Here is a 17767-nt window from a genome sequence, read left to right on the forward strand (position 1 = left end):
CCCCCACAGAGAAAATTGAGGTTGTCAGACAGGCGCTTCCTCAATTTCACACCATTTTACCCAGAAAATTACTGCCCTTACCACTCTCCTTGTCTCTTTCCCTTCAATGTCAGAAGAAGAGGCGTTTTCCTCCTTTCCAAGGCTATTGGGTCCAGCCTGCTGTCTCCTCTGAGACTTGCTTCGTTGATAACCTCTCAAATCTGTCTTCATTTTTTCCTCCTCCACTGGCTGCTTCTCCCAAGCAAACATGCTCAGGTCTCTTCATCTTAAAGCATCCCTCTGTCTGTCTCTCTCTCTGTCTCTGTTTCTCTCTCTCAATCTCTCTCTCTCCTCTCTCTCACTGTCTGTCTCTGTCTCTCTCAATCATTCTCTCTCCTCCTTCTCACTGGGGCCCTCAGGCACCCACACACACCTGACTGCCCCCTCCACCCTCCACCAACTGTCCCCGTCAGGTAACACCTTCCCTCCCTTCCCTCTCTTTCTCCTCAGAGATAGGCTGCTGGGAAGAGTCCTGACTTCCTCTCCTCCCTTTACTCCTAAACCTCCTCCACCTCTTTGCAGAAATGGTCCCTGCGATGTCAACTCAGGCCACTCAGGCCCTGACATTCTTAAGCGCCGACAATGTGAAACTTTCTGTCCTTCCTGAAACTCTTCTTTTGGTTTCTGGGGCACTAGTCCTTACTTTTCAATATCTGCATCTGTGGCCAGTCCTTCTCAATCTCCACCTCCACTCTAAGTGTTGATAGACCTCAAACTTACTCTTTTATTCTCGTCATACATTGTGCCTGTGTAATGTCATCCATACCCATTGCCTCAGCTGCCAGCAATATGCTGAAAACTCCCTAATCCATATCTAGATTCATTTGCTAGAATGAATCTAGATATAGATTCATTTGTCCCAGTCCATTTGCTCACTAGTTGTCCAGCTAGGATTAAATAAGCGCAAAACCAAACTCATCCTCTTTCTAACCAAACTTGTTCTACCGTATTTCTCATCTCTGTGACTGGGCCACAATCTACCCAGTGGCCCAAACCAGAACTCTGAACAAGCTCACACCGTCCCCTCCTCCCTCCATTCCTCCACACCATCATTTACGCAGGGCTGACAAGTCTGTCTTCTTAATGGATCTCAAGCCTGTCCTTTCTTCTCCAATGCCGCTGTTGGTGCCTCACGGGTTGTCATCTCTTCTGGCTGTCTACCCTCTGTATTGAACTAAGGTTATCTTTCTAAAATACTTTATTAATTACACTACTCTCTTGCTTAAAATTTCTCACTACCTCTCGTCACTTAAGAGAGAATTCCAATCCTCAGCACAGCACACAAGGACAGGTCTACAAGATCTGGCTGGGCCACCACCCACTTTCTGCCACTCCACCAGAAAGGCACCACCGCTGGTCATGCCAAACTCCAAGTGGTTCTCTCCCATCTCCCTAGGGCTTTGCTCACCATGGGAGGCGGGGGAACCCCACTTCCCTTGTCCACTACCAAATCCCAACTCATCCTTCACAGCCTAGTGCAGGCCCCCCATGTCCACGAAACCTCCCTGTTCTCCCAGAGTAGTTGCTGCTCCCTCTTCTCAGAATCTTCTCATAGTCTAGAATCTGTCACACTGCAACAGAACTGTGGACTTTCTGCCTCCCGTACGAGACTGTGAGCTCTTTGTAGGGAAAAACTTTTGTTTTGTTCATCTCTTTATCACCAGAGCCTAGCAAGGTGTCCAGCGATCAATAAGCACTTAGTAAATACTTGTAGAAGGAAGGAAAGAAGAAACTGGGGTTTATCATAAAGTACCTCCCAAACTGGGAAATGAAATTATTTTCTGTACTTTACTTGTAAAAACCCACATATAATGGTGGAGATCAGCCATCTGAAGAAGTCATCCACCACCCTCAGAATATGTAAATCCTAAAATCTTTCCCTTTTCTCTCAGTCCGTCATCTGTCATAGTTTCACCTGCTCTCTGCAGCCTAAAATCTGCTCCTTGCCACTTCAGCCATTCCCCTGCCAACCCCACAGTAATACTCTAGCCTCCTTATCTTCCTGCCACAGCTTCCCAGCAACCCTCAACCTTAGGTCAATGCAACCATCTGCCAGGCCATAGCATTGCTGGAGAAAAACCACACACACCTGTGGATCAGAGCCACACAGATTCAGTCTACGACCTCAGATGACCCTTCAGTATTATTGGGCAATATTCCAAATGTTCCTTGTTGACCACTGACCCTTGGGCTTATTCTGAAGCCCTCCGCCCCCCAACGCCTCTCTATCCACCCCACTCTTCTCAGCAGAAAACCCTACCTCCTACTTCCCTGCAAAAGTTGAAAACATCAGGTGGGAGTGTCTCGAACTTCCTAGCCCCACCGCCACGTTTCACATACCTTTCTTATGCAGCCTCAGGAAGAGGGCCCCTCCCCTATCCAGGCTGACAGCAAATTGGCACCTGACTCCTGTCTCTACGCAAACATGACTCATTGGCTATGCCCTTTCTCCTGAAACTACCTACTGGGTCATTCCCCTCCTGCCCTTAACACCTTGAAACGAAACAAAGTGAACAAAGAAAACCTCCCTGCATCTTGCATATCTCCTAGCTGCCACCCTCCACCCCTCATTTCCCTTCATGGTCAAGTTTCTTTAAAAAAATTTTTTTTGAAATATTTCAAACATTTCAGAAAAGTAGGGACTAAGTCACCACTGCATGTTGTTTTCTTTCCCTAATAAAACATGACAAATAGAGCTGAAACTCCCTTTGAGTCCCTCCCCAATCTCATTACCTTTTCTTCCTCCCTAGAGGTGACCACTGACCACAAATTAGTATGCCTGTCCATGGTTATATGCTTGTACTGCAAGCTTATCTATAAAAACGCTGAATTACTTTTCATGTTTGTACATTTTACATAAATGATACCATATTTTTCATATCCTACAACTTGCTTTTTCCTCAGCATTATGTTTTTAAGATTTATCCTTGTTATACATCTCGCTCCAGTCCATTTTTAATTTTTGGAGAGTCCTCCACTGTATGACTACACTACCATTTACTCTCTAGTTTCTTAGAAGAGCAGTTTTCTACTTTTCAGTGTCCTGTATCTGCCCTCCCATCTCCTCTTAAGCCCTCTCCAGCTTGTCTTTGTCTTCTGCCCTCCTCACACCACTGAACTGCTCTTATCAGGGTCTCCAATTACCATGATGTTGCTAAACCCCATGGATACTTTTAGCCCTTATCTTACTGGACCTCTTTGCAACATTCTTCTCTGATTACTTCTTCCCCCTGACGGTCTTTTCCTTCCTCCTCCCTTTCTGAGCGCCCAATTGCCATGTCCTTCATGAGTTATTCTTCTTTCGCTGTCCCCCTAGATCAGTGGTTCTCAGTGAGGGTGGGGCAATTTCGTCCCACAGGGGGCATTTGACAATGTCTGGAGACATTTTTGGTTGTCACAGGGTGGGGGCTACTGGCATCTAGTGGGTAGAGGCCAGGGCTGCTGCTCAACATACTACAGAGAAAGAATGGTCCCACACCACAAAGAATTATCCAGCCCCCAATGCTAATAGTGCTAAGGTTGAGAACCCCTGGTCTAGATTTTGGTCTTCTGTATGGTTCTGGTCTGAGCCCTCTTTCCTCCCCACTCTCCACTTCCTGCATCACGTCACCTGCTCTTTGGAACCTGCAGAAAAAAGTAAGCAGCCTAATACGTTTCCTAGGATTCCTCCCCAACAGCTTGCGTGGGGGACCGGACTTACCCGGATACTGGGCCGCTCTGGAGGGACCTCGGACACCATGTTGTGGTTGGATAGGTCACTGTTGGTGGTAGTTGGGCGTTTCCCACCTGCTTTATTGGACATGTCCAAGGTCGATCTGATTTCAGGTTGACCAAAAAAGAAGTGACTAGTGAGACCAAGAAACAATGGGTGCCACCCATCCCTTTTCCCAACCCTGCATTCACTGTTCCAGCATTCAGCACAAATTAGGTCCCCTCAGCGCTCCCAAGGGGTCCTCTCAGCGGCTCCCGCTGCTTTTCCGAGATTATATACCAGTAACCCTGGACAGTCTCCTCTTTTTTTCCTGCAAATTTATCTTAAAAACCTAGACCCTAGGACTCTGGAACTTGGACTATGAGAGTCATTTAATTATCTTTTTTTCCTTTCATTTACTGAGCCAAGACCAGAGGAACTAGCATTTGGCTCTCGTGGTCATAGCAGATTCCCTCACTACTCTCCTCAGAGGCCCTGGGTGATTGATATGCCAGCCTCAGACATGTCTCACTCCTTTAGCTCAGCCCATGGGATACACCAATCTGGGACCTGCAAGATTCCAGAAAAAAGTGGTTGAGGGTATCAAGCCAGATGGGTCTCAGAAGTTTCCAGTCCTCAGAACTGAGGTGAGCGACCCGAAACCTCTCCCACTCTCCTTTCTGACCCCCACTCCCTTCCTCTTCCTAGCTACGCAGAGGCAGCGGGATGATGGTGGTTAAGGACGGAAAGGCCAAACAGCAAGTAAGGGGTAAACGTACATTTTCAAGTCAAACTTTTTGTTTTCCTCTGGGACCTGGCCGGTTAGTGGGTGTAGAAATGTGTTCCGTCTTTCATTATGGCTGTGGAGGCAAAAGAGCGAGAGAGAAGCTGTGGTCAACACGAAGAAGGCAGAGACACAGGCTATAGGGTGGACAGGCCCTCGGCAGTGACAGGGATGGTGACCACACAGGAGCTTGTTGCTCTGTCCTCCAGTGGGACCGTAAGCAGCAAGACAGAGGGCTGGGCTGTAGAAGGTCATTTGGGGAGGGGAGGGGAGGGAAAGAGACGGGAGGAGAGGGAAGGGGAGGGGAGGGGAGGGGGGTGGGAAGATGTCTTTCTGACAGTGTTAATTACTTACTAGAGATCCCCAGGCTGGAAAGAAACCCCACTTAACCCTTTCAGTGGCCATCCTGGGCATGTATGTGGGGGGCGGGGAGGGGCCCCAATAGTCAAGACTTGGTGTTTGGCTGGTTCCCTCCCAGGGACAACTCCTGCCAGGGCTCCACATAAAAACCGCTCACTCATTATTTGCTAAAAGAATTCTCTTGCAACCTTGGACTCCTTCCTCTCCTGCTCTATCTCTTTCTTCAAATGAAATGAGACATCCAGAAATTCCATCCTTGAGCTTGGGCTGGGCCCCACTCACACCCCAAGTCCAGGGCCTCCCCGTCTAGGGGCTACCTGACTAGCCGACACCTCAGGAGCTGTCCAGCATTGAGGTGAGTGCTGGCTCTCAGTCAGATCTAATTAAGGGATGCTGTGGCCAGGGAGGGTAGTGCGGACAGCCTGCCAGGAAGCAGGGGCGAACATGGGCCAGGGCCGGGGTCTGTGCAGAGGCAGATGGGAGGCTCCCTTGGGAGCTGTGGCTCTTCTGGCTGGCTGGCTGCCAGGCTAGCTCCAGGTGGCTCTGCAGGGAGGTAAGGGAGGAAGGGCAGCAGACAGAGCTTAGGGAGGGGCTGGTGCAGAGGGTCTAAGCCATAAATGGCAGCAGTTTGAGATGGATTCTGCAAGCAGAGGGCCACCTGGCAAGAAAGCTGTGGGAGATTCAAGCGTGCAGCCAGTGGGGGGCTGGAACAATTTTAAGGTCCTCTTCACCTACCCCTCTTGGGAGATACTGTGAGAGCCCAGAGCATGCTCAGTCCACCCCCAGAAGCTGGTGCCTGCACAGAGCCTACCAAGGCTGCACGGCGGCTTGTGGGTCTTAATACCAGGCCACCACGCACTCCCACAGCAAAGGGCCAGCGCTCTGCTTGGCAAGTGGCAGGTTAGCTAGCACCAGGGGAAAACAGACCTCAGCGTGGTCCCTTCAGCTGCATGAGAGAAGTAAAATAACCTTTTGGAGAGCACCTTTCCATAGCCGAGGATGCTTCCCAGCCCTTAAGATGTCTGCTGAAGCTAAAGATCATATCAGAGGGTATTTTTTTCAGCTTCCAAACCAGTCATGTTCAGATCGAATCCAAAAACATGTGGAAGTTAGAAGCCCAGTGGGCAGTGGCCACAGCCTCTGTGGAAATCTGGTTTTGCAGCCAGGACCCTAAATCTGGCCAGTGTCTATTCGGCCTGGGTTCTAACTCTAGCACATTGATAACCCGCTCCCTGCTTCTCAAACTCTACTCCTCCCTTCTTCCCAGGTCCAGTAAGGATGCTCTCCTCAACTTAACCACAGGGGATCTTTGCAAGGAACAGTAGCTGTTTCCAGTCACCCTCATCCCTGGCTCTGCCTCATCTAGGGGTGGGGGCAGGCAGTCTGTGACAGCTAAGATCCTTGAGGCACCAAGGTCTCTGCTGTTTCCCAGTGGCACAGATCACCTGCCCCCCTGACACCCCTCCACCCATGCCGTCCCCTTCGGCCCATTCTGCTGTACACGTTCCCTGTGCTAACTCTGCTGGAACCTCTCCTGCAGGCACTGATGGATAGCTGGACGGAGAGACAGACACACACAGAGGCACACTCACAGTCTGCTGTCAGCTGGTACCAGTCTTTCAGAGGACACCAAATTTCTTCCTGCCCCAGACTCTCCTACCCAGCAACCCCTACAAATGACGTCCTTGCTCCATCCCGGCGCTACCAATTTCAAAACAGCTTCCCCTTCACAAGCACTGCAATGCAGCAACCATTGACCTAACTACTCTCCCTTCTCCAGGTCACATCAGGCAGGCCCCTCGCTCTGACGTCCCCGGATCCAGTGACCTGCCAACTCAGCTCTCACTTCACTTGGTTCACAGTCCACTGAAGAAATCCCTACCTGACCCGTCGATCAGCTCGAAACTTCAACATCTTTTTGGCAGCTTTGTCCCCTGTTTGGCAGCCTCAGAGGACCCACCAGCCACCCTGCTCGTACCATCCCTCTGAGAAGTAAGTCCTCCGGTCCGGCTCACAGGGCCGTGGATGAGCTCCAGGCGCACGTGGCAGCGGCAGGCGCTGCTCGTTCCCCTCCTCCTGGCTCCAGCACCAGGAAGGGGGAGGGCCTCTCCCTGGGTGGTGGTAGGGGTGCCCAGGTGCCCTAGAGGGTCTGCAGCTTCCCAGCATTCAGACAGAACACTGTCCGGCAGAGTGCCAGAGGCAGAATAAGTGAGCAGGGGATGACATCTTCTCAGTTCAGGTGCCCAAGGAGAAAATGCAAAAATGGAGAGACGGAGTACAGGGAGCAGGTGTACAACTTCCAGGTAGTCTGACCTCGCCGAGCTAAGGACGCAGAGTAGCTGGGCGGACGGAGGAGTCTGGGGCTGCATTCCTATCTGCACGGCAGAAACCCATGCCAGCCCAACCTGCCGGAAGACAGCCCTCCCTGCCTCCCCAACTCCTAGCCCAGAACGCAGGCCCTTGGGCTGAAATCCACTTGCTTCAGAGAGACCCTTCCGACCCAGTGGGCACAAGGGTTAAATGAGGCTCCAGATTCACGTGCTGCTATTGTTGTTGCTGCCGAAGCCGGGAAGCTCTCTCTCCTCCCAGCCTGCCCAGCCTTCGGTACGGACAGGAGCAGAATGAACACGAAGCTTGTCTGCAGCATCCCCCTACACACTCCCTTTAGACACAGACCCAGGTTGCTTGCCCTGCGCTTGGGGCGGCCCAGCAGATGAGGGAGCAAGTGAAGCACATGGGCGTGGGTGTCATGGAGCCAGAGCTGGTGGTGAGGACTGGCTTCTTTGCTTGGGTGAAATGGAAGAAAAGCTTCTTCCCAAATCTTATGAGGAAGAGGGTAGCAAATGAGGCTCAGAGGGGGTCACCATGTGTTTATTTTTGTAGATCTGCCCAGATGCAATATAATAAATTCCAGCTGGAAACTGTCAGATCTGCTCGGGGCAGGGAGGTTTGCATCGTTGTTAGCTACTCTGAACTCTCCAGAGATCGAAGATGGTCACATCTCCCCTTTTCCTAATGTCCTCTGTGTCTTAGGGCCCTCCATGCAAGGGGCTTCTGAAGGTCATCTCTTCCAAGCCCTTGCCTCCAGGCAAGCCTGCTCTCCAATCAGTCTCAGTAAGTGCCTTGTTTGTTTGTGAAGGGTTCCAGGAAAGGAAGCTCCAGACCCACTGTTATCTTATACTGCTGAGATGTTCTTTTTTGATATCAAATTTCAGTCCCTCTGGTTTTTGATATCATTCCATTTTTATCTTTGGATGACAGAATCCTTTCTGACCAATGTGGTTCCTTTCAGCAGCACCAGGCATTCTGTTGACATCATAGTCTGTTGTTATGGCAATTATGTGATGTCAACAGACACTGAAAGGGAGGAGCTAATCTAATTTTTTGGATTGAGGACAGAACTCGGTCAGAGAACAAAGCAATCAGTGAATGGAAAAGGACAACATAATTATTTAACCCGTGATGAGACAAGCTGGGTGGATATAGCTGGGGTCAACAGCTGCTGATATTTAAGCAACTAATCTTAAATCCAAAAGGTCAATATATTCAGCCATTTAGTGGTACTTCTGCAAATGCTTTATCCTGATGACAAGTGGCTTCACTTTCCAGATCCCACCTCTCCCTATCCCTAATCCAGTTACTGGAGCCCTGCTGTGGTTATGGAGAGCTGGGCCCTCTCCTGATGCCTGCTTGGGGTCTCTGCCTGTGCACAGTAGGTACCCAATATTTGTTGAATGAATAAGTGAATGAATGAACAAAAGAAACTCCATATGCTCTGATTTAATTTTTAGCCACCTGCATTTGGAGTTTGACATTCTATTACCAAGGGCTTCCCTATCTTTGCTCTCTCTTAAAATTAATTACTTCCTCTCCATGAGAGCAGCTCTGTTTCCATCCCCTCACCCCTTCACTTAGCTCCCCTGCCTGGCTCCCCCTTGAATATATAGCTTGGCTTTGATCCATCTTCATTAGGAGGGGAAGAAAATGAAGCTCATCTGCAGAGGAGGAGGGGTGGAGGTGCATTGGGAAATGAGTTTTCTTCCTCTAGAAGGCAAAAATATCCCTTTTCCCTTCAATTTGAGCTCAGGGGCCTCCCACAGCCTTTGCTTAAATTGCAAGTTAAATTACTTCTCCCATGCCCACTGAAGATAGCACAGGAGGAGGAAGGAAGGCTCAGGGGTTTCCCCTGCTTGTTGAGAGCTCTGAAATCCTCAGGATTAAGTGAGCACACAGAATGCCTGGCTGGAGTTTTTTTCCTTTGCCACTAAACTTCACAGATGACAGGTTTTCATTAGGTTAGACACCAGGAAGAACTTACCAGGTACGGAACATTAAAAAAGGGAAACAGGGACAGGTAATCAGGTTTTTTTTTCTTCTCTCCTCTTCCCTTTCTTTTGGGATGTCAAAGGCCTCCACTTCTCAAGAACAGATGGTTATGAATCCATCTCCAAATGGACTTCTTGAATTCCACCCAAGGGAAGGGGGAATCTCAAGCAATAAAGGAGATTTTGCTATGAAGGCCGGAGCATCCCTAAACTCCCGAGTTGCCCACTAGGTGTTCCCCTATCCACGGTACCTACGAAGGTGGCCCCAATGGCAGTGCCGTCAGTGAGAAGAGAATTGGCAACACCAGGCTTTCAGTCCAAGGTCCAACATGAGGGTGACTTGACTTCTTTGGCCCTTAGTTTTCTCACATGCAAATGAGGTACTTTCTAATTCTATGAAGCAGTAACTGGAAACTTTCAAAATGTGAAATATTTTATGCACAAGAGATAATGGCTATGATTATTCTGCTTAAAAGCAAATCAAGAGGGACTTCCCTGGTGGAGCAGTCGATAAAACTCCACACTCCCAATGCAGGTGACCTGGGTTAGGGAACTAGATCCTACATGCATGCTGCAACTAAGAGTTCACATGCCGCAACTAAGGAGCCCACCTGCCACAACTAAGGCCTGCCGCAACTAAGACCCAGCTCAACCAGATAAATAAATAAATAAATAAATAAATAAATAAATAAATAAATAAATAAATAAATATTTTAAAAAAACAAATCAAGAAATATGCTAGGTACTGGAGCTAGAAAATGAAAAACACACAGTCTCAGGCTTAAGATGGCAGTGGATGGAGCAGGGGCTGGGAATGCGGGGACTGGCATTCCAGAAGTGCCAAAACCAATAAATTACAAAGAAAAGAGGTAGATCCTCTCCATTTTCCAAGCATTTGTCCTCCATCTAGTTTGGGCTTTTCTACGGTTCTACAGACACCTGCAGCCTCTAACTGCAGGCGCTAGTGACAGCCTCACTACGAAGGTAACTGTGTACTGATTCATCTCCAAACATCCTCCCCAAGAATCGGTATCTATCTGGAGTGACACCTGGCACTCCGCAGTCAAAAGCAGCAAAATCAACCCGGGTCTTCGTGACTCTTTGCAGGCATGCATGTCCACACGTGTGTGCACACACACGCACCACACACTCAGGATGGACACCCAGAGGTCCCTCCGTGATAAATACAGAATGACTACAGAGATACATTCAACTCCTTCCACCCTGGGCCCCTCTTGGTTATCTGCAGGACACCAAGCTGCGGCGTCCCCAGAGCTCCTGAGAATTAGCCCCGCCAGGCTTTCCCATCCAGACGAGGCCTTGGCTTCTGGCATTATCGCTCATTAGATGGAGAGAGGACTGTGAGGCGAGTGGGAAGGAGGGCTGCTATGGCCCGTCCCTCCCACTTCCTTCTCCCGCAGCTAGCAAATTCCAAGCTCAGACTGTCCACACACCAGGGAGGATTTCTGCAGCCGACAAAAGGAGGCGAAGGGGGGGAGACTTCTGGCTCCTGCTCTCCACCTCCGCTCTGGATCTCATCATCATTTTCAAGGAGCTTTATGTGTTCTACCTTTCTCTCCCAATGAAAAACCAACTTGGTTTACATTCTCAACAATCCTGATGTGCCTGATTCCTGAGACTCCCACCAACCCCCATCATTCCTGGGAAAAAATACACTTCCTAGCCAAGTTCTCCCCACCCAAATCCCTCTGCAGCCACACAAAGAGGAGGCCGAAAGGGGTCGGCCCTGGTGGCACCCCTAGGTATTTGCAAGCGGGAAAGGCCCCTCTACCTAACACTGTCTTTTTTCCAAATGCTGCCAACAGATCAAAATACCAGTCCTGCAGGCTCTAGGAACACAGCTGTCAGCCCTGTACTTGCATTTACTCTCTTCTCTCGTCCCTGCCCTCACTCCAGCCCTCGCTCCAGCCCTCCTCTTGTGCCACAGTCATTTCCAAACTGGCAAGATTAGAGTGTCTTCTCCAAGTAAGCTTGGAACATCCAAAAATGCTGGCTACTGGGCTGAGTGCCTAGGAGATAAGGCTCAGGCTGCTCTCTTTCCTGCTAAACTCTGCCTGTCCTCACAGCCCCTTCCCTGCCCCAAAGGGTCAAAACACCTTTTCCTCCCCTGCTATGACCAATCATGGAACACTGGGGGAATTTCACCTGAGTTTGGCCCCTACCTCAGGTAGAAAGCAGAAAAGCTGGCTCAGTAGCCAAGGGATGGAAATTACAAATCAGGGATCCAGATCCAGGCTTCCTCCCTTCCATCCTATGTGGATGTCCTTCTCTAGTCTCTCACTGTATAATCGCCTGAGCCTGGACATTCAAGCTTCCAAGTGCAGGTAAGGGTATGAGGGCCTTGTGTACTCTTTAGTCAGGGTAATGCTTCACTGTGTGTATGTGAGTGCGTGCATGTGTGTTTATGCGTGTGTGTGTGTGTGTCTGGTGAGGGGGAGAGTACAAATATCACTCAGGGGAAGTTCGTGGGGAATCTTCATGCTGATCTTCTACCCCAACTTGGATTATCTTATCTTCAAACTGATTATTTTACATTATGGAACTCCATTTGTCTTCTGAAAAATAAAGATAAACAGGGTGGATATTCGGCATAACCATGCCAGTTATTAAAATGCTGAAGTTCTTCCATATTGGTTGGTAAAGGGCTACTCTTCCAATAAGGAAGAATTTCAATATTTTAATAACTGGCCCTCCCCTCCTCTATGTGATCCAGAGACACCTTGGGGCCCTCCAGGATTCCAGGCCAGTGTCCTTTCTGGTTGATAAATTACTGAGTGTCATTGCTGGGATGACCATTCCTTAACTATCTGAACACCGACGGCCCTTCCAGGTGTTAAGAACTGTGATTCTGGGCACAGAAGTCATCTCAGGCAGGTCGGGAGGCATTTCCCCCCTCACACCCTGACCCAACTTGGAAAACTGGGGCAACCCAGCTCCCTGGGGGTCCTCATGGTCCTCGTCCTGTGCCTCTGTGTTGTCCCTGCTAAGGGGAAAAGGAAATGAAAGGAGAAACGGGAGCTCTCTACGGCTCCAGCTCCACATTTTCCTTCTCTCATCCTTCCCCTGAGTGGCCCCCATCTAAGCCAGATAGAAGCAGAGGGAAAAGGGCTCCAGTCCCCTCCCCTCAGCCTCCAAGCTGCTTTCTCCTGACAGTCAGCAACTGGAAAGAGGCCCAAGAGGTAACGGGCAGAGCAATAATTAATTACCACCACCCCCCGCCACACACACACCCCCCCCCCCCCCGCCAAGCTCTGAGCCAAATCCCAAACCCCTACCCTTCAGAGACTGAGGAAGCCCAGCTGTCTGCTTCTAGGCCTATGGAAGGTCACTGGAACCAGCCTTCCTCATTCCTAGCTCAGCAGATTTGGTCCTGGTGTCCCACAGAGAGCAGTCACCCCACCCACCCCAAGGGAACGAATTGTACAAAGTAAGTGTTTGGAGAGTAATGCAGCTGGGCTGGTGCCCCTCCTTCCACACCCTCAAAAGCTACAAATGCTTTCTTGGTTCCCAATCCAGCAATCTGCGGGCATCAAGCTCTTCCATGCCTCAGTTTCCTCATTTTAAGAATGAAACAGTAGTAATAAGTGGTGACCTGTTTAGAAGACAACACAAATTTCCTACCAGACTAGACAGCAGAGGAAGAAAGGTGGTGCTGCTCTGAAGGGGTAAAACAGGGAAAACATTAAACTCACATGGTCTCTGGCCCTTCCACTGGGAGGAAGGCAAAGCCCATTCCAGAGGCAGGGGAGCCGAGATTCACTGCCCCAGCTATAGCGACAAGAGAGACAAGACAAAGTTCCTGTCTCCTTGGTTGTCCCCAGTCCCTGCTGCTTCTCCAACCTGAGCTCCTCATCTCCAGGAGAGAAGAGAGCCTCATGATTCAGGGGGGAGACTACAGCTCCACAAGGCCTGCTGCAAGAACACAGGGGTGAAAGTCACAAACCCTCTTGCTGCCAACCCCCATGGGCTACAGGTCTGGGCACTGTGTGAGATGTAGGGTGGGAGGTACCCAAAAATGTTAGTCCGACCACACCTGCCTGGGTGCAGAGGTGTGGAGGGGCAGCCACACACAAACTGCTTACAACCTGGACCTTCTTTGTCACTGTGCCTGGCCGGCACCTCACACCCAGGAACTGAATGGCTGTCTGGTGGAGTGGCTTAGAGGCAGGCCAGTGGTCTGACCACAGTGGGAGGAGGGAACATGTGCTGTTCTGCTTTCTGCTCTGGGATGTTGAATTGCTAGTGCGAGGCAGGAGAGCTCAGCCTTGAATCCTCTCACAAGGGAATCCAATGGGTGGGTTCCATCTGCTCCATGGCCCCTCCTCTCCCCTCTCACTTCCTACTGGCCAGCCGGACTCTGATAAGAGTCTACTGAGCAGAGGCTTTGTCTGGGGAAGAAGAGAGCAATAAATCAATGGGAGCAGGAGGGCAGGAGCCTTGGTGACTGCTTTGGGAGAAGGAGGCCCCCACCTCAGAGGGCTGCATGGGGTGTGGATGCAAAGGCAGGTGGGATGGCAGCAAAGATCTAGTGTGAGCACTGCTTCTCACCTGCCCCCTGGGAGGGCTCAGCTTCTTGTCTCTCCTAGATTGGGAGTAACGGGTGAGCAGGGATGCAGATGGATTGTGGGAAATTTTGAACACCTCCTTCTGCAGGGAGTGAGGAATCTGGAACTTCCCATGTACTCAGGGAGCTTGCTCAGGGCTCGAAGGGCAGAGGAATCTCCCCGGATTGCTGTCTGCTGTAGAAAAGATCCAAAAAGAGCTTGGGGACAAGGGCCACCAGTGCAACCAGCCAGGAAATGACTGTGTCTGGAGAGAGACGTTGTTGTCTCCACCTCTGTGTGCTGAGAAAAATCATTGTGAACTCCCCTGACATCCCAGAGAGGGAAAGTGAGACCTGGAAGGGAAAGGACTTGGAGAACTTTTGAAGAGAGCTGTAACATGAAAACAAAGAATGGCTGGCGCATGGCTGTGGCTGAGCAGTACTGACCTCTTTACTTTTCTGGGCCTCAGTTTCCCCATCTGTAACATGGAATGATACCGCATTGCTGGGAGGGTTAAACAAGATCACATACTTAAAGCACCTAGGAGAACGCTTGGCACCTAACAGTTGCTCAGTCAGTGGCTGATGTCATAATCATTTATAAGATAAAGGAATGAAATAAAACAAGGAGCACAATTCCATCTAATTTAGTAGCTGCTAGTCATATGTGGCTATTTACATTTTCATTAATTAAAACTAAATAAAATTAAAATTTCAGTTTCTTCGTCACGCTAGCCACAGCTCAAGAGCCACCATGGCTAGAGGCCACCAAACTGGACAGGACAGTTGTAGCATGTTCCACCATTGTGGAGTATTCTATCGGACAGCACTGGGCTAGGTGTTCTCTAAGCCGCCTTCCAGTTCTAATATTTTTGGACTCTATAAAACACATAACTCCAAAGCAGTCTGTCCTTCTGCCAGCTGATATGTGCTCAGTGTCCTCAGGAAATGCAAGTTCTCTTACAGTCCTCAGCTAAACAAACAAACAAAAAAAAAGGAAATCTGCTACCAACAACAATAACAAAAAAGTTAAAAATCTAAAATCAAATGATACATTCCAAAGTCCAATCAAAATTAATTTGGATAATACATCATTTTAAAATATATGCATTAAGACTCCCCTCCAGGGCTTGAAAATATTGTTACTAACAGCCCTACTGGGGGCAGGCCCTGGGGGAGGCAACTGGGAAAGGTTACAGAGAGGATCATGGAGGTTGGAAAAGGGGAAAGAACAAGGAACTGTCCCTCCTTCCTGCCTCATTTTCCTTCTTGGATTGGCCAACTTCTGGTGAGGCTGGAGGGAGGAAGAGCAGACAGGTCGGCTGCGTGGTCTGCAGGGTCCTGCGGTCCACAGTGGGAGGAGCCAGCACAGAGGGGAAGAGAGGCGAAGAGGAACTGCCACCGAGGACAGCAGGCTCAGGAGTCTTCCTTCCCTTGCACTTCCCCTGTCCCCACGCCGGCCCCCACCCAGCCAGGAGTCTGTGGTAATCACAGGGGTCCAATCTGTTCCTAAACAAATAGCACATGAAGCAGGTGCCAGAGTGTGTCTATTGATAACTGTGGCTTAGAGAGGGGAGGGGAGACGATCTCAGAGGAATGGAAGAGGCGCTCCCAGACCTAGACCCTGCCTGGAGCCCAGGTAAGGGAAAGAAGAACTTGTGGAGAAAAGGAAAGTTGGGGGGGAATCAGGTAAGGGACACTGCTGGCCCCTCCCCTGTCCCCCTGCCACGCAGTAGCCTTGAAGGAAGACTAGGCAGGGTTGCTAAGACAAGAAGAAACAGACGCTTTGGGAGGAGAGTAGAGAGGAAGAAAGGGAAAGGGATGCTGTACTGGTCCCGGTCAGGACAGAAGCCATTCTTGGTAAGTGACACCTGATTAACAGGTGAGTCTGCCTATGCCTGTTGGAGCATAGGAACACCATCCTGCTGCTGCCCCTTGTGGCTGGCCTGGGAATAGCGCCGGCTATATACTTCGCAGGGTCCAGAGCAAAATAAAAACGCAGGGCTCCTTGCTCAAAAATTAAGAAGTTCAGGATGGCGACAGAAGAGCATTAAACCAAACCCTTCTGAGGACACAGGGCAACTGTGCAGGTTGTATGCCCACGAAGCCCTCCCTGCCCGGGAATACCAATTCCTCTGGGCTGCTTCTCCTGGGAGTGTGAGGACAGAGGGTGGCTAGTCTTATGTGTGGCTAACTCTTGGTACAAGGCAGAACACGGAAAGTGGCCCGGCTCCTCCCCCAGTCCCGACTTCCCCCTCTTTGTTGGCTCACACGCCCAGAAGCTTAGTTGCATTTGCTCCTGTCCCACTGGGTCTGGTGGCTGGCACCTCCCCCTTACCGTGCCAGGTTTCTGTCTGCCTGTGGGCAGCTTAGCCGGAGGAAGCACCACAGCTGAAAGCCACGGGGGTTGGGTTTGCCTTATCTCTCAAACCTGCCTTCAAGACTGGCACAGGGCGCACTCTGTTCCTACCCAACAGACCCTCCAGTGCCGCCTGCCATTATCATTCTGTCATCGAACCTTTTTCCTCCCGAGAAAGAGGCAGGGGGACAAAAGGGCTCCTGGCTAAGAGGGGGTAAAGTCAACATTTCTGCTTTGGAGACAAATCAGGCTTTCATTTTTTTGTGCACGCATGAGTACGTACACACACACACACACACACACACACACACACACAGAATCAGCTGAGAAAATTCCGTCTTAGCACCTCCTCCAACAAAGCCAAGAAACTCTTGTCCACGTTCCCTGCACAAGTCTGACTTGTCATGAGAAGGTGCCTGGGTCAAAGAGGCCCAATATTTGGAGGGAATGAGGGTCCTGAATGGGCAGTTGGGGGCAAGGGGACAACAGACATCTAAACCGAAAAGACTGGTTCTCTCTCTTCCTGGATTTGTTTTGCTCCCAAATGACAAACTTTATCTTCTAACACGTTGAGTCCCCGCCAACTCTCTGCTCCACCCCCACCCCTTGCATCCTGCCTCCCACCTCTCCACACCTGACTTGAAGTAAAAAGAATAAAAGGCAAGGCACAGTTATGCCCATCTCCTTTGGCTGTGCCCTCCCTGCCTTCCTTCCGGGCTGGTCCCAGCAAACGGCTGTGAAGAGGCGGATGGTGCTTCTGCCCAGGGCTCCTGAGCCCCTCTCCGGAGACAATGGCTCAGGGAGAGGGGAAGAGCAGGGCTCCAGCTTTGTGTGCAAGGTGGCCACACCAAACCATTGTCTCTGCGTCAGGACAGACAATGATGTGTATTTCCGGCTTCTGTGCCAAGTAGTTCACACCCCTTAGACTAAGACAACCCTAAAGATTTCCTTCCAATAAATAGGAATGATACCGAAATCTGGCCCCAAGCTGAGAATTTGTATCCGGTTGTAACAAAAGCCCACTCTAGCTGATGGAATGGGAATATTGGTGCTCTCTTACCTGCTCCAGAGCCACCCAGACAAATATATAGCAGACAGATAACCTCTCACTCACCGGCTCTTCTCTGTGGTCCCCTCTGCTCTCGCCCTGACTCCTTTCACACTCAGGAATAGGGAAAAGGTTCTCCTTTAACACTCACCAGGTCCCTAGTGGGTAGCAATCATTAACAGCCACACATGCTGACTGGCCTTAACCCCTTCAGTGCTGGTTGCCTCCAGTTGGCTGATGGACAGCCCTGTCCCCTCTTCCCAGCTCTGAGAAAGTGGCAAGTCCCACCTTGATGCCATCCACCTGAATAATGCTGCTGCCTCCCATGTGGAAAGCAGGAGCCCTCTAGTCCCACCCAGGCTGCCCCGCCTGATTGGAGCACGCTGGCAACCTGAGGTGCTCGGCTCTGGCATGATGCCCAATTGGATGAGCCCACATTATGAAATATTTGCCTAGCAGGCCAATAGAGGAGCCAGGATTGGGGGGAGGGGATGATATTTTTATTTATTCCTGGAGGAGGGAGAACAGACAAAGGTAGTCATAGCATCCCTAGCCCTGGGCCAGGAAACAGTGGGAAGGTGGTCTTCAGGTCAACGT

The 17767-nt window shown here is 50.3% G+C and overlaps 1 protein-coding gene across 1 annotated transcript in view; it reads right to left on the reverse strand.

Moving 5' to 3' along the window:
* PLEKHA6 (pleckstrin homology domain containing A6) overlaps positions 1-17767 on the reverse strand; it is a 118449-nt gene that overhangs the window by 38229 nt on the left and 62453 nt on the right. The window contains exons 2-3 of the mRNA XM_068541553.1: positions 4510-4590; positions 3740-3854 (exon numbers count right to left, since the gene is read on the reverse strand). Coding sequence (XP_068397654.1) covers positions 3740-3841 — 102 coding nt within the window. The 5' untranslated portion in view covers positions 3842-3854; positions 4510-4590. The remainder of the gene's footprint in view (positions 1-3739; positions 3855-4509; positions 4591-17767) is intronic.

This window comes from Eschrichtius robustus, chromosome 3 (assembly GCF_028021215.1).
Source record: "Eschrichtius robustus isolate mEscRob2 chromosome 3, mEscRob2.pri, whole genome shotgun sequence".
NCBI lineage: Eukaryota > Metazoa > Chordata > Mammalia > Artiodactyla > Eschrichtiidae > Eschrichtius > Eschrichtius robustus.